At 44.5% G+C, this 23928-nt stretch overlaps 1 protein-coding gene across 6 annotated transcripts; it reads right to left on the reverse strand.

The window, feature by feature from the left end:
- Positions 1–310: 310 nt before the first annotated feature.
- ZBTB1 (zinc finger and BTB domain containing 1) lies at positions 311–23217 on the reverse strand. Of its 6 annotated transcripts, none has more exons than XM_048948152.1 (3): positions 23040–23217; positions 12109–13848; positions 311–2173 (listed from the first exon to the last, which is right to left on the reverse strand). In XM_048948152.1, the coding sequence occupies exons 2-3, from the start codon at positions 13826–13828 to the stop codon at positions 2163–2165; spliced, it is 1731 nt and encodes a 576-aa protein (XP_048804109.1). In that variant the 5' UTR covers positions 13829–13848; positions 23040–23217; the 3' UTR covers positions 311–2162. The 6 variants fall into 6 exon arrangements, with proteins under 6 accessions (XP_048804109.1, XP_048804108.1, XP_048804104.1 ...); XM_048948151.1 differs by having other exon boundaries at positions 11937–13848; XM_048948147.1 differs by lacking the exon at positions 311–2173 and having other exon boundaries at positions 11344–13848.
- Between the last annotated feature and the right edge of the window lie 711 nt (positions 23218–23928).

Below are 23928 nucleotides of genomic sequence, written 5' to 3' on the forward strand. Positions count from 1 at the left end.
ATGCAAGGAAACCGGCATAACGAAAGCACAGTAGTTCACACTCACAGGTCGACATAATTTGATACATCTTTCTGATTCAGTTAGAAGCTTAGTGTGAAGATTTTTGAAGATAACTGATACAGCAGTGCTGTGAATTTCTCTTGTGTTATGTGATTTTTACTCATCTCAGTTTTCGACACTGTCATTCTTATTAGCTGAATGGGAAAAATGCAGGAGCACATAAGCTGATGGTAACTGGAACTTCACCCTGTTGCTGGAACTGTTATTAATTCAGCTGTAAGATGGAATTAAATAAAAATAATAAGCAGACTCATAATAACATTTTATTAAAGATACTGTATCGAGGCATAGGTTAAGCTTTAAAGATGATGAAAATTAACCTGGCATGTCTTCACTAATACTCTACACAGACTACAAATAATTGCTAAGTTACAGAACGGTCAGGGCCTGTTCTAGACGTCCTCTGCTTAAAAAGTAAAAAGAAGTTAAATAGTTCAAGGCCTATCTTTAGGTGATACTAGAAACGTATTTCCCTTCTCTGCTTTGCAGTAGTCCTACTGTGAGGGTGCTTCCTGGTCTCTGTGGAAAGGACATCACATTTTCTATTACATTTCCCACCTATAACGAGCCTTCTCCCTCAGGATTCCCCAGTGGTATCTTGCATTTTCTGGACATTCTCTGTGCTCCCCATTGCTCTAGCACTGCCACTGGGGCAGCAGAGTCAGCATTCCACTCCTGTACTGTAGACTTTTCAAATCCTGTATTTATTTTTGAGATGTTTTGTGTTAATACCGCTGACTCCTTAAATACCTGAAGGCTGAAAGGTCTCGGGCTCTGCAATCAGATTAAGGAACAACATTCAAAGATACCTGAACATCTTTTCTTCCATTTGTATAGCAACTTTATAGACTCAAAAAGAGTAAAGCAAGCACAGACACATGTCCTGTTCAAGCTGCGATACAGACAATGTTTTACATACTTCGTAACAACAGTAATGATAATAATGCCAATTATAAATAAAAATGCAGACAGATTCTTACTGAGATAACAGTTATACTAAACAATAAAACATCCTCTTATAGTCATAAGTAGAATTAGTAAGATGCATAACTACAGCAGAATATAGATCAGCATGTTTAGTCTGCTTACATGAATCAATCTGCTCCAGTTGTCTGGAGAAGCAAAAGAAATCACTATTTTTTAAGCCATGTTGGCCCTATTTTTGAACATTTACTGCATCGTTTTGTTTTGTTTGCTTGTTTGCTTCCCATGAATTTAGGTGGAAAATTTTGGGTTGCTAAATTACTCAAATCTGAACATGAACACCTGATTCTCTTCTTCAAACCACCTTTTCAAGGTACCGATCCAGAACATGGTGCACACTGTGCCCTGTGAAGATTATTGCATGTTTACTCATCTCCTTGGTGGTCACAATTTTTCACATCCACAGCACCATTTCTTTACTCTCCACACATAAGCACTGAGCTCCAGGGAAGGTCCTCTTCAGCTTGCATATGATGATCATGGCAGCAAAGGGAGTCAGGTCAGCTGGATCTTTCTCACCATCCTTTCCTTCCTCAGAGACCCTTTGGGCTCAGTTTTAAAGGTTTTTTTTTTCACTTTGTACTCCAGACTAAAACATTTTTCCCCTCTTCTAACGCTCATTAGCTTAGCATTGTAACTGTCTGAAAGAAGCGTGAATTTTAGTTCATAAGTACATACTTTTTACGTTAAAGCTAAAAAGTCTAAACAGTTTTTGACAGAAACTCTAATAAGCCTCGTTTCATAAAAGCAGCACGGCAGCATATGAACAGCAGATCCTGCAAGCTCATTTCAGCGCAGCCCTTAACGCCTGGCATCTGCCTCTTTTGGCTGTCTGCTCCATGAAAGAGACTTCAAATTTGTTTTTGACAGGTGTAAATAATAGTCACAAGGAAGTAAGTTTTGTAACACAGAGAAGAGTCCAAAACAATTACTGAGTGTTCTAATATGACTGCTTTGGTGTCTTTTGCGACTGCTGCAGTATGTCAAAAAAGCAAAGGTGGTGCCAATTCAGATCTGGCACACGTGGTTCTGAGTTTTTATGAAATCTTTTGCCGACAGTTCTTCCTCATGTCTTCTTCAAACCTGGTTCTCTCAGTTGTTCAGAAGCTTAGAAGTCCCTATTTCACTACTGCCATGCAGAAAAGAAATGCAAGAAAAATATTAAAAGTCAGAAGCCCACACTCTAGTACTATATTTGCTAGCATGATGTGGTCCCTCCCACCTCACCGTGGTGTGGTTTCGCTCTAAATGCTATCCCCTCCAGTTATATTGAGAACACCCACCACAGAAGAGAACTGTTTAAAAGCTCTATGGTTCCTGTCCTTCAACCCAGCAAAACACAACCTTAAACAATGTTCTGGTCTTGTTTCAGAAACTTTTCATTTGTTTCTTCCTCCTTTACCTTTCATTTTCAAAGCAGCTAAACTCTTGTTGAAGAAAACCTTCAGTTCTGTAGCCTCCGAGGTTATTTTTGCTACTGTATGTGTAACTTTCCAGCAGTGGTTTACGGCTTGGCTTAGCGGATGTTCAAGAATTACCTAAGTATTATTTCCCTTCAGCCCGAACTTCTCCTAGCTTGGAACACCCACCACTCTGGAATACTTCTCACTGCTTCGTATTTGCCCCTTCACTCGTTTCTGTTGATTTTACTTGCCAAATTCAGAGGTGATTATTATATATTTACTCTACCTCCCCCAGAATTATTGTTTTGGGTATAATGCAGCTAAATGATATAAACGTTTACGATTCACGTCTCTTTGGACCACACTAACATGACAAATATGAGCAGCTTTGTATCCGTTAGGAACAGTTAAGACATTGGAAACACATGGATGCAACTTCTAAAGACAATCCTCTGAGACTTTTTTTCATGGTACACTGCCTTCTTTCTCTGGCTGTGGAAATCACATTGCACAAATATACGACTGCCCCACTTTCACATAACTGCTGGCTAATTTACACTTGATATTTCTACATGCACTGTAGCAGCATTGGACCAAATGGTTGCATCTGCACTGCAGAGCAGGAAGGGCTTTCAGGCTGCAAGTGAAGCCAGGTTTATCAGCCCCATACACGTGCTGGAGCATCCTGAAGGCCAGCGCAGGGCTGAACTTCCTAGCACACCTTTGGGCAAACTGCTAGCGTCAAAGAACTGTCAGTGCAGTCACCTAATACACTCTCTGAATCCTGGAGGGGAATATAGTGGACTGATGCTGTTACCTCAAAGTAGCTCTTACCTGACTAGCTCTAAGGTCACAAAACGCATCTTTTTGGTTATAAATTAATAAAGGATTTTCCCCCAGGCAATATCAATCTTTAATTAATATCAATGTTTAATATCAGTATTTATTTAGATGCTACCCTGCATTTTACAGTCACATATTTCTGCTACTTGTAGATCATACACAGCTCACGTGGCACGACTGAGATTCTTCACACTGCTTCCCTCAAATGCAGCAACTATGCTGTGTGGTACCACCTCTAAGCATGGAAAGGTAAGCTGCCCATGAATATTAAGTCACATTTTTTTGTGATGGAAACTGCAAAAATACAGTAAATTAGTGCCAACTGTGGTCGTGTGGTTTACATACAGAGCTGTGAATACCAAAGTGCTGTTGGCACTGGTAACAGCTTGCAGCCCACAGCGAGCTAGATTAGAGGTAAAATGGTGTGCCCTCCTTCCAGACTCTAAAAAATTCTGGCTACCCTAAAATTAGAAGCAGTTTTAGGAATGCACAGACGATCTGCTTCTATGCTCTTCACACAATAAACTCAGCTGAACTGCAGAAATGATCCATCTTCAATAGAAATGTGCATGTTTTAAGTTAGCCGCAAGATGGAGCTCATCCCTCCCATCCACGAACATCTGCAAAGCTGAAACACTTCATAGATGTTACAAAGGAGGCCGTTTCTTCCACTTCATAAAAGTCAGAGGAAGTCTGTGATTAGCTAGATGTTTACAAATAAAGGGGAATCTGGAGACACATCAAAGGTAACTCTCCAGATTTGGCACGATACCAAGTTCCTGTACTGCTCGCATCTGCATGGGTTTGACTGTCAGATTAAGTGGTTGGACTTGGCCTATCTCATCATGAACTAGCAGTGCTTCTTTGATGCTTAGCATACATATTAGAAATCTGAAGATTCAGCCAGCTAAGGACATGGAAGAAAAAAAAACAAGAAAAGAGAAGCATTCACAGCATTCTTCCTCACCCTACTTTCTCGAATCTAGAAGGAAAGTCAAGCTTTACTGTAAAATCCAAAGCATGCAGCACTGTAGGTTTAGTAAATAGGAGCAGTAGCTCTCAAAGTCTGTTCTCTAATAGTCTAAGCTGGATGGTCCATTTGTACCATATTTGCTTTTTGCTGAGTAGTCTGTAATTCATCCAGGATCTCAGGGATTTTGGCACAGCTCTAACAGCTAGGGAGAAAAGCAGATCTGAGATAAAAGCTTGTGGTGTATGAAAGACACTGAGTTAATGTGTATGTGTTTTAAGGGACATCTTTGTTTTGACTCTGTGTAACAAACCAACATAGTTTGTGAGGTCTAGAAGGCCACAGACTATTTCTACTTTTATAGTAGTGCTCTGTTTGAAATTAGTATTTTTATTTGGAGTCTAAGCCACACTGAACTCAATCAAATAAACATTCTCCAAAGAAAACTGCCTTTGAACTATTTAACTATTCGTTTGCACGGCAAAAGAAAGCAGAAAGAACAGTAATGATTACTGAGATATTTATTATGTCTTAATTGACATCTTTTTCAGTTTTTAAGTTACAGTTCACCAGGAGCTCTGTCTCTGTAGCAAAATTGACCATGTTTAAGTGAAACACAACCCTGCCTGAAAGCAGGTTAGGCGGGGCTTATCCTCATACTGCCAGGCACTCAGACTGCGGCTGCTGCTTGTGCTTCACAACAGCATAGATACATGTACAAAAATGAGGTTTAATCTGCCTGGTAGCAGTGCATCTCAGAGATCTGAGCTCCCTCCTGGGCTGTGGGAGGATACTAAGACAACTTCTTCATCAGTTCCCAGGGATCCTATCCTGTATTCCCTCCTACAGTGCCACTGTATCTTTCCTTCTCCCAGAGGAGAGATCTTCTAGATTTCATCTCTAAATGCTTCTACTTTGTATAAACAGAAAATCCAAAAGGATGACTTTTTAAAATAGCAACCCTGTGATGGGGGGAAAAGGGGACAGCAATGAAGAAAGACTGATTCTAGCATTTTTCATGTTGGCAATAGTTCTGCTGCCTCACAGACAGGCTAGGAAAACACAGATTTGCACAGCCCTGGATTCCCCAGTATAGTTCCTACTGTCCACACAACTTGCAGGACTTTGAGGCCTTTGAGGCCTTCTCATTCCCTGTCAGGATTCTTGGGATGTCAGGAGATCCACAAGGCATACTTATCCTTGGGTGTCTCATTTCCAAAAAATATACACCTCCCCAAAATCTCACTGATACAAATCACAGAATGAGTGAACATGATACCAGCATCAGCAGTTAGTCGTTGAGAGGAAAATTCTTGAACAGCTCTAGAAGGGCTAAATATTTTCTCCCACAGGAAATGCTAGAAGCAGCATTGTTTCTGTGGTTATAGCTGAGGAAAATTTACAACAGTTTTAGCAGGCCAGAAGGCGCAGGAAAAGATTAAATCTGTTTGTTTTCTCTGAATGGTGGAAGTTAAACTTGTATCCATCGTGAGACAGATACATATTTTAGAACAAGATCATTAACATGGGGCACTGCACAACAGAGCTGTCTTCTGACTTGCAAGAGAATCAAAGACACTGAGCCCTTCTGAAATTCGAGGTTCTGGAAATGAGGGGCAGCATGCCAGCTACACAAAACAGGAAGAAAAAAGAGCAGTCAAAACCTGGCCTCTGACTGTTTGCTCATCATAGAATTTCAGTATGTTCCTCTGCCTACATTAAGAAACTTCAAGTATACATACTCAACTATGTATAGGGAAAGCAACTAGAAACAGTGTCTATAAAACTATGAAGCACAATATTGTTTTCCAATGACATGAATTTAAAAAAAAAAAAAGATATTTGAGGGCAAAAATGGCCCAAGAATGATCTGACAGCATCTCTCCTGTAAAGCTAGCAGTGGTCATTTTAGTGTACAAAAAGGAACATGGGCTCTGTTTGTCTCGAGGCTGAACATTTATAGTCATGGCAAGCTGACTCCTGAGTCATGTGCTCTGCTGCCCTGTTGTTACAAATTAGGATTTGTCTTCATGAAAAAATAAAATGACAATGAATTCCAGAATCCTAGAAGCAACTCTGTAAAATAGTGGTAGAAAGCACAATTAAGATGTCCTGTTTTTTTGGCATCTTGCCCTTCAAAACCTCAACCTACAAACATTTCTTAAGAACGCAAAGCAAGAATAGTTCAGGAGTTTTTTCCAAATTGGACAAAAATGCAGAAAACTGGTTTATAGCTACTGAGAACTACACAAATGTCCACTTTTAAAAACATGTCCCCAACTTCTAGCTTTCAGGAGACTTCTATAAAGTCACATCAGTCATGCTTCACTAGGTCTGTGACAAGCTTCAAACCAATAGAGAATTAGGGAGGTCAGAATACTCAATTTTTAACACTTTCAAATTAGGAAGAATCTGTAACTCAGACTGCCACTATCCCCTCAACTTTACTTTGCTCCTGAGCTTTCAGCGTTACCACAAAATACAAGAGTGCACAGTGGGAGAAGGGAGAGCAAGAGGGCAGTGTGAGCTGTGCCCAGCTGCGGGCAGCACATCTGGAACTGCAGGGCACAGGGACACAGGGAGGTGGGAGCAGGTCCCGGCGCTCGGCCGGCCGAGGGGCCCAGCTCATTGCTGGCCTTGGGCCAACCGCAGGAACCCAGCACAGAGCACTGCGGCGTCTATTTCAAGAGAGACCAAGAAAGCTCCAGAGCATATTTGCGGGGTGAGTTGAACGCAGGAAGGTTTCCAATTCTCATAAAGAGGGCAGATAGCATAGATGTGTCTCATCTGTATGCGAGAGGCTGGGTTGCCTTTTTTCCTTATCGGGAAATAGGGGAGGAATTGGGAATACAGCTTTCACAAAGATGCTGGAGGGAGACAGAGACTTAGTTAAGCAGCTCAGAATCAGAGAATGACTTGGAAGAGACCTCAAGGACCATCAAGCTGCAGGCCATGCTTTGAGTTCGGACATAGCTCATGTAGGCAAATGAGCTCCCCCCCTCTCCCCCCCCCAGACACTCATTTCCCCCCTCGTGCCACCAGTTCTATTGAGATAGAGAGGGAACTGCAATGGGGAACCGATCCAGACAAAAAAACAACCCCCCAGGGAAACAAAAAGTTTGTCGTTTGACCCTGTACATTGTTAACCCACTCGTGCCTTTTGACAAGGGAGAAGGCACACACAAAGAGCTGCAACAACGTGGCAGGGAGAAAGGAACCCACAGAGCTCAAGGTGACACCATCAGGAACAAACTTACATCCCCAGCAATAGCTGAGATACACCTGATGTTTTGGTACTAGTGTGTTCAAATACAGTAGTATAGGCAAAGTAGTCACTTTTATAATCATATCTTTTTAATATATTCTCCAGGACAGTAGACTTTCAATCTTCAGGCTTTCAATTAAAAAATATATGCTGAATTCTATTTTCTCCATGAACTGAATATATTAAATAGCATAGTCCCCCAGTAAAAGTACAAATTCATAGAATTCTGTGATATTCTATTCAAATCAAGATTCCTTCATGGACCTGGTAGCAACAAATACACAAATGTAAATATTCTTTGAATTAGCAAGTTGCCAATAAGTATTTACAAGTATACACACACACACTTAAACACTTGGATATCTCTTTGAGTATCTTTGATACTGAAGAAGCTTGACAGCTTTTGTTATATCTTAAAGCTCATTTCAGGTCTTTGTGAAGTCTCTCTTTTCAAATTGCAATAATCCTGAAAGCTAATATCTAGGTTAGCTACTAACAACTCTCAGGGCTGCCACTGACACCACTGCCACAATGAGGAAAAAAGCAGAACAGAGAGAGATCCTCTAAAAATAAAAATAGCAAAACACTTCTAAAATAGTGTCACTGTTTCTTTCTGGCTATGCTTTGTCCAATGCAATGCATATGCACATCCAACCATAAAGATCCTTAAGTTTTTCAAGGGTCTTATATGCTAAATCTCCAAACAGTGCAGGAAAGGAATAGAAAGGAACTACGTTAACATGACCAAGAAGTACAAATTTCTTAAAGGAAACAGAATTCTGACTTAAGTGTTTTTGCTTCCCCTTCGTTATCTTTCAAGTAACAGTAAGACTTCTAGGATATCATAACTGCAATTGTTTTTTTGTCAGATGTGCTTTTGTTCTGTTTCCACAGAGAACACTTTTTCTCACAGTAGGAGGGCTGAACCACCACCACTTCACATCCCCACTGACACTGTCCTGTTCTGTCCTCAAGAGCTTGGCACCCACCCCTTCTTCTCTGCATACTTTCACATTACCATAAACATTCTCTACTGCATCTATTTGCAAGCAAGGCATCTTGTTTTTGCTTTTGTAACTTCGATTTGTTCTCCTGCACTCCTCAATCACCTGTTGGGCTATTTAAGTCATTCTGTTTTTCTCTGATTAAATACAAGTAGATCCACTCTAAGCTTTCCTGCAGTGCAGTCCATGCACTTTCTGAGCCTTATTCTAGATATGCAAACCTGCGAACAACAAGGCACTGCTTTTGTTCTGTAAGAATGGGAAAAAGAATTCATTTAAGTTCAGTAGGAACAACAAGCTTTCCTTGAACGGATACTACAATACAGCCTATAATTGAAAAACAAAGGGATTACAGAGTGTTTGTAAAGTTAGATAGTTCACATAAATACCACCATTCACAGTTCCTAAATTTAACTTTTGTAGTTGACAGGTCTACTCATGCTAGGAAGTTATTTTGGTTGTTCTTTTGATGAATCACTTTTGGGTCAAGTTCACACCAAGACACCTTAGAGAATGGCTCTTGACCAGAAGCATTTCTAAATTACTGTTAGACTTTCCCCGTATTCCAGAATGCTCTTTTACTTTGCACAAGTCACCTCCTCCTTTTCAACAAGATCTTTAACTATTCAATGCTGTGCCATGCTCTCCTAGTGCAAGAACACCATCTGCACTATTAACTTGTGGCACTGTGAGCTAATCACATGGGTTGAGAGCTCTCCCAGCCAAGCTAAGTCACTCTGGTCTCACAGGCATCTACAGGACTTGATCCACTCCAGGCTTCCCCTCTGTGCTACCTTTAGGATGTTTTCCCCTCTGCTTCCCTTTGCACAGCTCTGATTCTGTCTCTCCACCAGACCCTTCCAGCCTTTGCCCTCCCCCCTCTGCCACCAAGCCTTTCCACTCCTCCAGCTCACCCTGTACCATCAGGCTCTTCAGTCAACTCCCCAGCACCCTCTAGCTCTCCCTCACTTCTCTTGGCTGCTTTTCCCAGTTCAGTCATAGCTGATATCTTAAGTGAGAACCTGAAAGTCAGAGAAATTGTGTGCAGTGTATTAGCCCCCAGTCCTTCTACCACAGCAAGTGCTTAACTACTTCACTGCTGCAGGTGGTCAAATACTTTATGGATCCTTCTAATCCCCTTCTACCACTGAATCCAGCACTGAGAGTGCTACAGAAGCCATCCTGGTTATTCTTTGAACTCTTACACAGTGAGCTTCAGTCCAGCTTGGGATAGGAAGTATGTAACAAAATTCTAGTAATAGAGAAGCTTGGAATAAACTCAAGAGCTGGAGTGCATCAACATCAGCAGTACTTTTAATTCCAGTGCTGTTAGGGACCCAGCTGACTTCAGCACCTTCAAGAAAACTTAAGACTGAGCAGTTCCAGCAAAATGCTGCAGGCCCACGCTGCAACTGAAGCAGCATCTGAGAGCCAGCAGCGAGCTCAGGCCTGCAGCCCTGTGGCTGGGGCCTTCCCCACTCCCTTGTCTTAGAGGAAATGCATGCTGAACTGACAAGAGAAATTCTGATTCACATTTAAAACTGAATCAAAACAAGACTACTGGTACTCAGTTTGATATAGATAGATATAAAGGAGATTCTGAACTGTTTTAATTTATCTAAACAGTCTTTTGAAGATCAACACTCTGTTAATTCCTGAGAAACAAGGGATCAGCTCCTGGCTCCTGCTCTCAGCCCCACCACTGACACACAAGCTGGTTGAAATCACTTCCTTCTCCATGGCTCGGTAGAAGGCCGCATCACTACCGTGGTTGGTAAAGTGAGATCTGCTGGGAGAAAGTACAACTAGCCTTTATTTTGTAATAGTTCCTCCTACCATTTCATATTAGGATCCTACTGCCCCCCATTAAAAACCATACACTTAACATTTAGACAGCTGGTGCCTATGAGTCAAAGCCAGTTGTTGTCTCCAAGGCCAAACTGCCCCACTGAATTGATGTCAGGTGGTACTTAGCAGTATTTTTAAATAGAGTTAAATTAAGAGACAAGCTACACAGATTAGGGCTATACTAGAATCAGAAAGAAATCGTTAAAGGCATTAAATGTCTTTACATTTATTAAACAAACTCTGCAGTCTTTTCTTGTTATATTCTTGTTGAAAAACAGAACATTCAGAAAGTATCATGAAAACAAGAAACAAAAAATCTAAGGTTGACATGAGCCACACTCCCCTTCCCCTCCCACCCAAGCAATGGGACTATCTACACACCCATCCCACTTTTGACTTCCCAACAAAAGCAACAAGGCACCCATTTACAGCTAAGCTGAGAAATGAAGTCTTCAACGCACACTGTCATTCTGCGCCCCTAGCAGTCCACCACAGCACGTCCTTCCTTGTGTATTACGATAAGCAGGTTATACAGACCCACGTGGATAAGGACTGCCAGCAAAAGGCCAATGTCAGTCACAGGGCAGAAGCACCCATTACAGTTCTGCTAAAATTTCAAGTCTGGACAACGACCGCTCTGCTGGAAACTCCCCAGTCACCACGACAGTCAGTAACTCCCTTTCCCTTTGTGCACACCAGTCCAATTCTGCAAGGTTTCACTGAGCCTATGTGCTCTGACCACTGGGATGCGAATTTCAACACAGCCAAGAAGCTGAGCATCGGGACAGCCGGTTCTGCCCTTACAGCAGTCAGACAGCAAAGGATTATTTCTTGGCATTGTTTTTTTTCCTTTTGAAAATTAATTTTGGGATTATGAACAATTATGCTCTTGCGTATTAATTGCTGTGATCTAAAATTTTCACATGAAGAAACAACACGTGGAAATATTAAAGCACTCATCTTACGGACGTGGATCCGAGAACTGTTTAATAGCAGTCAGTGAAGGGGTAACATTGTGCTTTTAATCTACAGTTTAAAAATAATGATTTGTATATCTACTTAGTAAAACAATAAAATTAAGAACAGAAACTGATATTAGGAAACAGTGAAAATGTAATAATTAAACACATGAAGCTTTTCAAAGCTATATACTTAATGAGCCTAGACACCTATGATTAAGAGGGTCTTAAAAAAAAATAATAAAAAAGACTTGTTTTCAATTTTTTTTTTTTTTTAATTTTTGTCTACTATACTGTATGCCTTGCTTTGGTGTTCTCTCTGCTGCCAACTTAATGCTTTAACAGTATGATTATGCTTATGTTCTTTTCAAATGCTTGGCATTATAGTGAGATCTCATATCTTTTCTCAAATTAAATTTTGCTCCACATACTCCACATGTATACAGATGAACATCCATGTGCTGCTCCAGTTGCTCATTATTTGGGAATATCTGAAAGCAGACCTGGCATATAGTCTCTCCAGCTGATAAGTGAGATATCATATGCCGTACATGGTCATGTTTTCTGAAGTTTCCTTGATCACAAATGGAACAGACATACCTGGCCATTCCTTTGTGCATATCATTGTGGAGCCGCAACTGGCGCTCTCTTAAGAACTGCTTCCCACATGTCTGACAAACAAACTGTTTTTCCTTGGTATGAACAGTATAGTGTTCCCTCAAGTGACAACGCTGATAAAATCCTTTCCCACAAAGATTGCAGAAATGCTTACGTCTGTGATCTCTTTCATTCTCTTCCATCATGGAATTCTTGAACAGATCTTGCTCCAGGCAGTTGGACATATGTTCAACCACTAGGTTTTCAGTTTCAAAACGCTGCCCGCAATTAGGACATCGGAAAGGACAGGCAGAATGCTTATATAACTGCTTTTTTTGAAGGCTGTTCATTTGGAAATGACTGTCCCTGAAGTCTTCCAGCATGTCTGCAAACATCATGTCCCTTATTTCCGACTGCTCCTCGGGGTTTTCTTCCAAGTCCATTTTTTCCTCGGAATTTCTGATACCATTCATGGTCAGGTCCTGGGGTTCTCCACAGGTCTGTGCATGATCCTGTAACTGCTTGCCCTTGACCAGTATTTGACCACACTTGCCACAGGCACATATATTTTCTATGTGTTTGGATAAATAATGAGAGGACAAATCCTCCTCGGTGATTGTTAGCCCACAAAGTTCACAGGGAGCGTTCTCCACATCTTCCTGGACGGAGGGAGCTTTCCTGTTAAGGTGCCGCGGACTCTTTAAACACCTCCTTTCATCCTCATCCATGGATAAACGGGGTTTTAAAGTCTTCCGAGCATTTCTCTTCTCTCTCATCTCTTCCTCAACGTAGTACCTGTAAAGTGGCTCTTCCTGCTCGTCATCTAGGTCATCGTTATCAGAAGACTCGTTGCAGTCCTTATCTGTCACCTTGATAATATTATAATCTTTCAGCTCGTCTGCAGGACTGTCCTCCGGTTCCATCTTGATGACAATCCTCTTCCTCTCAGAGGCTCGACTTCCTTCTTCACCTGATGTTTCGGATGCCACCGTGCTGCTTTTCCTGCTTGTAATGTTGGACACGGGAGAGGACGACTCATCGACAACTTGGCTGGAATCCCCTTTGTATTTTTCTGTTTGCGTAGAGATTATTTTAGAAGCAGAGTCCTTTTCATTAAAGTCTATTTTTTCGGCACCGTAGTATCTGGCACTTTGGTACGAATGCCTGTTGGTGCACGATAACACGTGCTCATCCAGTAACTTTTCACAGCTAAAACTGAACCCGCAGCTGTCGCAGGTGAAGCTTCTTCCGAAGCGGCGTGAGTGAGACACACGCTCTTTTGTGTGAGAGTATTTGGACGTGGTGCTTTTTTTGCAGACATCAAACAGTTGTTCGGGGAAACTGCTGAGCTGCAAAGCTTCTTCATCGGGCTCTTTGTTATGGGATGTATTGACTGTCGAACTTGGCGGCTCCATGCCCCACCTGTTTGTTTCGCTGCCATTTCGAGCAAGCGTGTCTTCGTACATTCGCACACCAAATATCATTTTACTGTTCTGGGTGCTGGAAGCAGAAGAAGAGCATTTTAAACTAGATGAGTCTGTATCCTGTATATCTTCCAGACACTCAGGTACGTTATAGAGCTGTAAATAGTTCATGGCCACTTTAAATTGCTCAAAATTGGCAGGGGCGGTCATAATTTTTCCTAAATACATGAACTGTAAAATAAGATCAAAGCATTCAGCGCTAATCTTCATGTTGCTTAGATTCAGCTGGGCTGTAGTGTGTTGATGGTTCATAAAAAACATTCTAAAATAGGAGCTGCATGCAGCAAGGACTGCTTTATGTGCTTGGAAATAAATATCATCGATAGCAATGCAGCAGTCACACAAAAAGCCCCACTCTCTTTGGTTGTTTAGCTGCTGAAGGACGTAGTTGCTGTGGCTGGTTCTTGCCATCTTGTACTTCAATTACAGCCCTGCAAAAAGCAGATGACATCTGTTAGAACTGTAAGCACAGAAAGTGGAATACATTTAAGTGTAGAGAGGAACCGCCGTCTTTTTCCTCTCTAGATCTCTTCCTATTCTCACACTGTTTGTGGTACGATTTCCCGTCTGGACATCTTTGCTGGCAACTACTGTTGATGCCAGTGAAAACATCCATAATCCCATGTTCTCACCACTAGACTTACAAGACCAGTAAACTAATAAACATAGCAACCACAACATCAGTTACAGCAACACTGCTCGAATATAAATTAGCAAATATATCTCAAAGTCCTACAGCCAAGATTTTTCAGATAGGAATTCTGGATGCAGAACTTCAAAAGCTTCACAGGGCAAACTTCTGCAAGACAGCCCCGGGACAGCAGCTCTACAAGGTGAGCTGACTGTAAGAAACCACCACTGAGTTTCAGCTTGCCTTTTTCACCTGCCAGACCAAAGGACCTATGATGCAACAAATTACTGGCAACAAGGCTGGGCTCAAACTGGTCTTTCCCTCCCCACTAAAGGAAATTCAGAAGAGACATCGGTGAAGTATCCACACAGGCTACATCTACACGCTGTTTGCTCTTTATGGCACCTGGGGAATCTTCTCAAGCTTATCTGCAAGACACCTGGCAAACCAGGAGCTGTGGAACTCAGGTGCATTCTCAGAAGCACGGGGCACAGCGTGTCCCACACAAGCCTGCTGCAGATGGTCACCAAGCTCGCTATGCAACACGGGCAGCACAGAAGCAGGAAGTGTTGCACACCATGCCTCCAGCTCCTCTTAAAACCACTCTTTCATTTAATAAAAGCAAAACACTTAGATTGGAGACTGGACCAAAAAAGAAAAACTAATGAAGAACTAAAGGCCAGCACGTCAAAGATGGCAGCATTGACAGAAGAAGCCTCAGTGAGGAACTGCAAACACCTGAAGCAAAGTGCTGGAAGGTGTTACACATGAAAGGACTAACTTGTGCTGAACAGGAAGGAGGAAGAAAATGTGCTACTTTATGTTAAGAAAAACATCCAGAAAAAATACACTGTATACAGGAGGCGTCCATTCAATTTACAGAAGATAAATTGCAACCAAGTAAAGCTATTCTGCTCGCTTTGGAAAACCTTTATTGACACACAATGTGTGCTAAATAAACAGGAAGCAGGACAGAGTGGTTTGAGAAAACAAACAACAAAAAAAAAGGGTAAAGAATGCCCAAACTGAAAAGAAAGACCTAAAGCAGTAAGGAGCATTCTTCACACTTTGAAAGGTTACTGCAAGCAATAGGAACAACAGTAAGAGATTTGTACACATAAGATACAGGCTAGCAAACAGCACGTATAAACTGCATTTTATGTCTCCAGGAAATGCACAGGTTGATTTGTCACTTTCTTTCAACTGGCCAAAATTTAAACAAAATATACACAAAAATGCTTCACCTCCCTGCCAGCTCACACCTAGCTCCTAGAGACTGGAAAATGAGAAATCGTATTCCACAATAAGCACTGAATTCACAAATCAGAGGTGTTGTCTGGGCTGTTAAGTCGCAGACCTAACATTAGTCACTGTTCTCCTTCATTCCACAAATGACTGTCATGGAAAAACATGCATTCAAGCCCTTTAGATGAGGAAATGCTCATCATCGCCCAGCAGTATTCCCTACTGCCAACACTACAGCCATTCATAAGGACCACTATCAACAGAAGACCTTATGTGGCAGTGTGGATCTTGAGATTTGGATTTATATTGATGGTTACCACCTGGGTGACAGCTGTACAGCTGTTCCTCTCCACCCAACTTTTTTCTACAGCCCCAGAACTCCAGGTAAGCACATCACAATTCTCTGTCCAGTTTTGCTCAGGGATGTCCATTGCAGAAATGCAGCTTGTTACATAAAATCTACTCAATGGCTTTCTGATTAACTTACAAAAGGGTGACTACAAAAACAGAAGAATCTCTGAAACAGCTTTGTGTGTTTTCTACAGAAATTTGACAACTATCTTAATTTCTGGGTAACTTCAGATGTTTCTTAGAAAAATAACAAGCTTTTCAACATCAAGTAATACCTAAAGGGCACTTCATATTCTTCCAAGTGCTAAGGTGCTTTGTATTTCAGGTAATTAATCAGATACTTGAATGCAATTCAGTATAGTTCATCAAGAATTAAGACCAGCAACTGCATAATTACAAAAAACTGATTTCAACCTCCACACTCAAAGACTGAAAATCAACAAGAAACTGGAGAAGACTCAGTCTAAGATGCCATTGGCTTCTCAGTGTGAACTTCCATCAGGACAAGAAAAGTCTTAGGACTGCTAGAGGAAGAAATCAGGACAGCTTATGTTAACCTTCTTGTCCTCACAAAGCAACAAGCTTACACTTTCATTTTTATTTTCTGCATACTGAAAGTATTCTATCATGCCTTCCAATGCAAAACAGCAATGCAAGGTCACAAATATCTGCACACACCTGCAAAGGGGCATTCCAAAATTGTGGGAAAGATCTGGCAGTCACTGCAGTGAGGTGCACAAACACACTTTCTCCAAGTTTCCTTCTTCTTTGAAAGAAGTGAAACTTATTTCCTCTTATGACAGAAAAACTCTTTCAGCACTTGAGCCCTGATATGCAAAAATAACCCACCTTTCTCCTACTGCTCTTTGTAAAGAACCAGCCCGAGCATGAGTGAGCTTGGTCAGGCCAGCAAGGTGTTCAGATGTGTACACAGCCTCCATCACAGTAGTACTACAAGCAGGTATTAAAATAGAGAGCGTTTGAAGTTATCTATGTTAATGAAAGTTCTGGCAGCCTTCCTCTGTATGCTGTATTAACCTGCCATGTGTAACCATATATTTACAGCTGCCAACACTTCCCACTACAAGCGCCTGCGTTGGTCTATTTAAAACACTGACAAACTTCAACCAGCAAAGGCAAAAGTTTCCTTGTGAATTACGTGCTTCAGACTTGCTTTTTTTTTTCCAGAAAAAAAGATCAGTTAAAGCAGTTTCAAAAATGAGGTCAAGAAAAAGCTTTTGTACATCTAAATTACTGTTCTTTCTTTAAAATTCAAAGAACTTTCTCTTGCAAAATCTTTGGAGAGACACATCACAGAATCACAGGGATTGGAAGAAAGCTCAAGAGATCAATGAGTCCAACCCTGCTGCTAAAGCAGGTACCCTACAATAAGTCACACAGGTAGGTGTCCAGCCACATCTTGAATATCTCCATAGGAGACTCCACAACCTCTCTGGGCAACCTATTCCAGTACTCTGTCACCCTTACTGTAAAGCTCTCCCACACATTAGAACAGAACTTTCTACATTCAAGTTTGGGGAAATTACTCCTTGCCCTGCCCTCGCACCACCAAGAAGAGCCTGGCCTCACCCACTTGCCTCCCACCTCCCTTGATGTATAAACATTAATCAGATATAAATGTTAATCAGACTTCATATGGGAGAAAGAGGCATGTGTTAGAGATGTTCTTGGTCACCACACAAAAAGCTGCCTGAATTTGACCAAGCTTAAACAGAAGGAGGGGAAGAAGGTAGAAATTATAGATGTGTTTACACTTCAGACTGCTGTGTGTTACTAAAGTCTCAGATCATAGCCTTGCTGAGAATAAATTCACCCTCATGCGGCTCCTTTGTGTACAGGGGCCTGTCCAAGCCATCCCATCCAGCATGAAAACCCTTCTGGCTGCTGCGTGCCATCTCCACTCACAGACAGGGCTCACTGCAACAGGATGTGCTGCTGCGTTCCAGCATCCCTGGCGGCCAGAAAGGAGCAACACTTGGCTCTGACTGACTCCCAGCAAGGAGTGGGCTTAGTGAAACTGAGTGCAGATTAGAAAGCGTAAGAGGGAGGTGAGAGAAGAGTTCAGGGAGTGCAAGGAGGGACAGGGTGAGCTGAGAGGAAGGGTCTGGGATCAGGAACAGCTGTGGGCAGACAAGATGGTGCAGTTAGGATCTACATGGGGGAGGGAAACCACCTGAGCAAGGGACTGGGAAGAACCAAAGTGCTAGGGCAGAAGGGAAGAATATTTTATACACACACACGAATAAGCATAGATACACACATATGCTTTTGCTGAGCAACAGGTAGAACACTATCACAGCATGCACCCACTCAGAGCTGGAACTGAACTTTGAATTCTGCTGTTCTTTGCTATTAGCAAATATCACAGATTTGTTGAAAAATGTCCTCCCATCAGGAGCAAGCTCTCAGAAAATGTTCCTTTACCATTATTTTGTTATTTTTAATTGCTAAAATGTCAGAGATTTACATTTGTCACCCATGTGGGTGGTTCAACATTGCAAACTATTTTTGAGATCTTCTTTGGAAAGAAAACAGTCATTAGAACAAAAATGCCCTTTTTAAAAGAAACCAAAGGTTTCAAAGTTAAGCACATACACAAGACATTAATTAAGCTAAATTCCAGTGCAGCAGTCATTCAACAGCTTTTCATGTACACACTGTAACCTTCCAGCCCTCCTCTTACCAAAGGCTCCTTTCTTTACTGGGCTCACCTTGTGGATCTGTCCAGGGGATGGATCCACGCAGCAGTGCTCTTCATGCACAACGTGAGATCTCTGCTCATTTGGCACAGGGTTTGGAGGAGGTGAGGTGGATAAGGCAAGGAGAAGAGGAGGAAAATCTCACAAGAAAGAGCACTGCTTGGAAAACAGCACCCCACCACTGTCAGTACTAGGACAAGTCATGTTAACCTTTGGGTTTTTTGGCTTGTACTTTTTCACATGTCCAGCATCTTCATGCAGGGAAGCCATCAGCAGTACCTCATACAAACGGGTGCTACTCACTGTGTGTATTAAGCATTGGTCTTCTTGGAAAATTCAAGCTCTACACATGAATTTGTCCACCCAAATGTGTATTTGATTCTCTCTAACTCAGCTTCCTATTTCAGAAAGAGAAGAAATGTGACCACTTGCCTGACTAGCACACTGCATTTATGAAGCACGCAGTCATCACAAGGAGGTCCACCAGGCACCTACATCACCCCGTCCTCAGCAGCAATCAATTAGTGCAGTGAGCACAGCAATGGGCCATGCTGTGAACAGCACTGAATGATGCAGAGGTGGTCTGAAAAAGAAAGCACTAGAAAAGCATCTGATACGAAACTGAGGAGCGTAGATGCTTTAGTCAGGTAATTTCAGTCTGTTCCTCAAACTCTAAGCAGCACAGAATGTACGTGGAGGCTACGTGTTTATTTTTACGTGGCAAAGCTTGGATTCAAGCTGCCTACACGCCACTGTGTTTTTCTTTTGAATCAGCACTCAGGTACAATTACTACTCAGATATTATCACCAAGCTAAGCTACGCTACTACACAAACCAAGCGTGTTGTTTAGAAGCCAAGGACCAGAAAGAAAAGGCTCTTACTATAACTCAATACTTTTCTTTTTTCCCTTCAGATTTCCAGTTTTCAAACATTTCAGAAAATTTTAGAAGTCTTCAAGCTTTCCCCTGTTAAACCTTTAAGAGACTGCTGAAATTCTTTTACTAACTTCTCTGTCTTTAAAAAAGAAGTACCACAAGGTTCAAGATTCAGGAGCCTCTCGGCTCCTAAAATTAGTAGGTGGTTTTCAAAACCCAGCATTTCCACTGCTGAGCAGGCAAAAACACACTGCTTACATGCTTAGTTGCTGGCTGCTTTTCTTCAGAAACCAAGAGCAAGCTGGACAAAAGTATTATAAATGAGTGGAGAATTTGGTGTTAATAGAAAATGAGACGGAAAAACCTCAAGGAACCAACGCCCAGTTATCCAAAGAAATGGGCTGCTTGGGCAGCAGAAAGCAAATTCCCCATCCTATTCTCACACCACATCTCAGGCTGATGCAGGCTCCCAAGAGCTCTCCTCCCTAAAGAATTACTTCGCCTTCATAGGGCCAGATTCTACACCAGATAATCTGGATTCCTAAATGACAGCATAAAGATGCTCATGAAAAAAATCCCACATCACACATCCAAGCTCTGCATGCTGCCTGAGAAATCTGGGCGTTCAGCTGGTATGCTGACTACAGAGCTGCTGACAGGCAACAAGTTTTATCTAGACATTAACAGGAAGAAGCCACTGAGATTGCCATAGTACTGCACAGTCCAAGAAGGCACTCAATTTACACAAACTTTGCAAAAAAAGGCAAAGAAATGAGGACAGGTGACCACCATTCATTGCAACAGCAGGTATGGGTAAGATGCAGCTTGCATTGCAAGTGCAAGATCCACAATCGTGAATTAAAAGTGAGGAGAATTCCATGTACTGCCAGGGAAAGTCTAATTAGGCTCCATTACTTGGATGAGGAAGGACCGGCTATAATTTATCCTCCTCCCAGAGTCCTTCCATTAGCTGCCTTCAGGCACACGAGCTGTGAATCTGCCTGCCATGATGCAGATATTCATCAGCATACACATTCTGATAGCTGAATCAACTGATGTTAAATGCCTTCTTGCCAATGTACGAAAACAAGCTTCAGCTGCTACCTGGGCTAGGTCTGAACCAGGGAAAGGCAAGGAGCAATTCACTCCCACATCAGTTCACAGAGCTCCCCACGGACACAGCACCTGAGTTCACAAATAAGAAACAGCCTTCACACTTCAACAGGTTTCCACTGTCAGACACTGATAATTAGTTAAAAGGCATCACACAGTCTTAGTAAGCACTCACCTCAAAAGATGAGTAAGAAGACAGGAAAGCATGAGCAGCTAAGTTAGGAAAATAGTTTGAACTGAAGCCCTAGAAGTTATCATCTCAACCAACTTCACCTACTCCATAGGTAATGCCCATGGAGTACCAAGTATTGCAGAGAGCTGTATGCAGTGTTTTAAGTAACTTGCTATCCACCAGGGACTGCTCTATAAAGTCACAGACACTGTTTATCTGACACTTTACAGCTGTAAAAGGTGGTGAAACAACACGGTAATGATGATACGTCTGAAAGACTGGTAGAAGAACATTCTGACACCAGATTTAAGCCTCACAGCTGGCTGATGAGCCTTCACCTGGACTCTGACTTGCCCAGTTAGCTTCAGGAGGCATCTTGGTGTTCGCCCTCTCCCAAGACCCTCAGATAACCATAAGTGCCTTCCAGACAAGCACTCCTGGCTGATTCAGGCTGCGTGCCGGCACAACCAGGCATTGGAGGCACACGAATGAAATGCCTTGTGACACACGGGTCAGACTACATGTTGACACTTTCTGGTCCCAAAGGCTTTGAAATTCACTTGTGGCACATAAAAAAGCCCAAACTGCTAAGGTCTTCTTCAAATGAAGTGGGTTTCATATAGAAAATGCAACTGCTGGTTAACTCTACAGAGCTTTGCTATGACCCAAGGCAAACAAAAACAGAATTACCAGACCAGTTTGAAGCTATAAATGGTCTTCATGCAAATCGTGTCAGCCGTGTCTGCAGCAGAACTCGGTGCGTGGTGCTCACTGTGCCCAGACAGCAGCAGGGCAGAGAAAGCAACTGTGGGGCAACCACAGGGCAAAGTTTCTTGAGAAACACGCAGCGGGTTCTGCAGTGAAGGTCTGGGAGAGGTGCAGAGAGGGCCACCTGCAGCCTCTGCAGGAATGGGGCACTATGGTTTCTACCAGGAAACTTTCATCATCTCAGATTCGAGCAGCTTTTTTCCCCACGCAGCAGATAAGTACCTTCAAAGGATCCTGGACTTTCAGTGCTTCTGCTAGCAATGGACATATGCGAATAAAGCACTTAACCTCATGCACTCAAGTAAGAAAGCGCCTAAAAGCCCAGAGGAAGCTGTGGAGAGTATGCCATGCTATGCATGCGCTATGAGTACGCTATGCATACTCTCATCTAATTACTGCCAACTCCTGTGCCCATGACAAAACTGAGCACGTGTGCCAGCAGAGCTAAAACATCTGCTCAGCTCACAGTCCTGCCCCACACAGCCCAATCCTGGGAAAAGGGGCTTTCCAGCACCCTGCCAAGCTTCCCATGCAGCACCAAACCACAGCTCCACTCCCCAACCCCTGCTGCAGCCCCATCCATACAAACACCAAGCAAGTCACCAGCAGTGTGCAACCAAGGCGACGTGCTGCTCAGGCCCCACGTGTGCCACGGCCACAGCTCACTGCTCTGCACCCATACGGCCTTGGCTTTGCTCTGGGAGAGCTTCGGTTTCTAATTTGGAGAAATCAGCCCAGCTCGCGAGGGCCGTGCGGGTTTTTCCAAGAGCTGCAGTGAGGAATGTTAAACAAACACCTTTAATTAAAGGAATGTTTGTTTAATGTAATTAAATGCCTACGGAACACGGCGCTGCTCCAGCCCCGGGTGGCTCTGCAGTCTGCGCCGTGCCGCGCGATGCCGTAGCGCGGGGAAATCACGCAGCGGCAGAAGCCGGCATTCAGCCCAGGGCCGTGCCGCCACCGCCGACGTGTCGAGGATCGGAGTTACACCAACTCCCACAGCACAGCGGCACAGGAACGCGGCCCCAACCCCGCAGCACCGCTTCCTCTCCTCTGTTCGCCTCCTCTCCGTGCGGGGCGCGCTGAGGAAGGAGCCCTTCGGCACCGCTGCCTTTCGCGCTCTGCCGACCCCCGAACGCATCGCGGGCCGCTACCGGCGAGGTGGGATGGGGTGGGATGGGGCGGCGCGTTCCCAGCGGACTGCGGCTCCGCTCTGCGTGAAACTGCCGCAACTCAACTTTTCACTTAAAAAAAAAAAAAAAGAAAAAAAAAGGAACAAAAAAATCCCAGCAGAACACGGAGCGCCGGAGAGAGCTGCGAGCACGGCGCTTTAACGTAACGCCAAGCGCAGAAGTACGGCCGCCGTGCCCTTCTCGCCCCCGCACCCCCCGCCCCGCGCAGCATCCGCCGCCCTGCGCCGCTTCCGCAGGGCCCCTCCGCGCTGCGCCGCGCTGCCCCACAGGTGGAGCACGGCGCCTCGCGGCTCGGCTCGGCCCGATTCGGCTTGGCTCGGCTCGCCTCGCCTCGGCCCGTCCCCTCCTGCCGGGCGCAAGGTCACGGCGGCGGCCGAGGGCCGGCCGGGAGCCCCTACCTGGCAGCGCCACTATGGCGGGCCGGGCCGGGTCGGGCCACGCCGCGGCCGGAGCCGCTCGGCACTTCCCACCTCCCGCCGGCGGCGGAGCTGCCGCCCGCTCCCCCCGCGCCGCGCCGGACCCCTCCGACGGAGGGCCGCACGGCCCCACTTACCGCGGAGCGAGGCGAGGCGAGGGGGAGAGCTGCCCGCGCCGCTCCCGCCGCTGCGCCGCTGCCGCTGCAACAAAGGACTTCCGCCCCGCCGCGCCTGCTGCTGCCGCAGCGCCGGCTCCGCCGCGACCGCACGGAGCCGGACCCCTCCCCTCGGCGGCCGGCGGCTCCCGGCCCCGCCGCTGCCAGCGCTGCTGCGCCGCGCCAATGCCGGGCCCGGCGGGCGGCTCCCTGCCGCGCTCCCCTCTCCTCCCATCGCGCCGCGGAGGCGGCGGCGCCGGGGCAGGGGCGGCCCGCGCCCCCTCCCTACGCGCCTCGGGCCCGGCCCTCCGTCCCCCCCCTCGCTCCCTCGGGAAACCCCCGGCGCGGAGCGGAGCCTCCTGCGGAGGTGGGGGCTGCAGCCGGGGCTGCCCGTGCGCGGCTTCGCGGCCCCCCGCTGTGACGGCTGCCTTGCGCGCCGCGAGGGACCGTAAATAACGAACCCCCTGCCGCGTCGCGTGATACGCTATTTCTTTTTAGTCGAAATTCCACTCGCTGACGCCTTTCCTCCTTGCAGCTTCACGCTGATGCAGGGAACATCGCGCGTCCACCACCACTTTTAATCACAAAGCATAGAACACTTACGAACACTAATTGTAGAACACTAACGCTTAGGGTTTGGTTTTGTTTTCGTGGGTTTTTTTTCCCTCTCAGAGTTTTCCCAGGCCCTTTCCCCACCCTCCCCGAGCCTCTCCAAGTCCTCTTGAGCTGAGCAATGGCATTTCCTGGAGCTTCTGCTACCTGCAGGGCTACTGGACACATTCACAGGGCTCTGCATTTGGCTTTTCCACCCAAAGGGCCATCTGCCGCTCTTGCGGGAGCCTCAACCCACAGAGTGCCATCAATTGGAGGC

The sequence above is a fragment of the Lagopus muta genome, chromosome 6 (genome assembly GCF_023343835.1).
Source record: "Lagopus muta isolate bLagMut1 chromosome 6, bLagMut1 primary, whole genome shotgun sequence".
NCBI lineage: Eukaryota > Metazoa > Chordata > Aves > Galliformes > Phasianidae > Lagopus > Lagopus muta.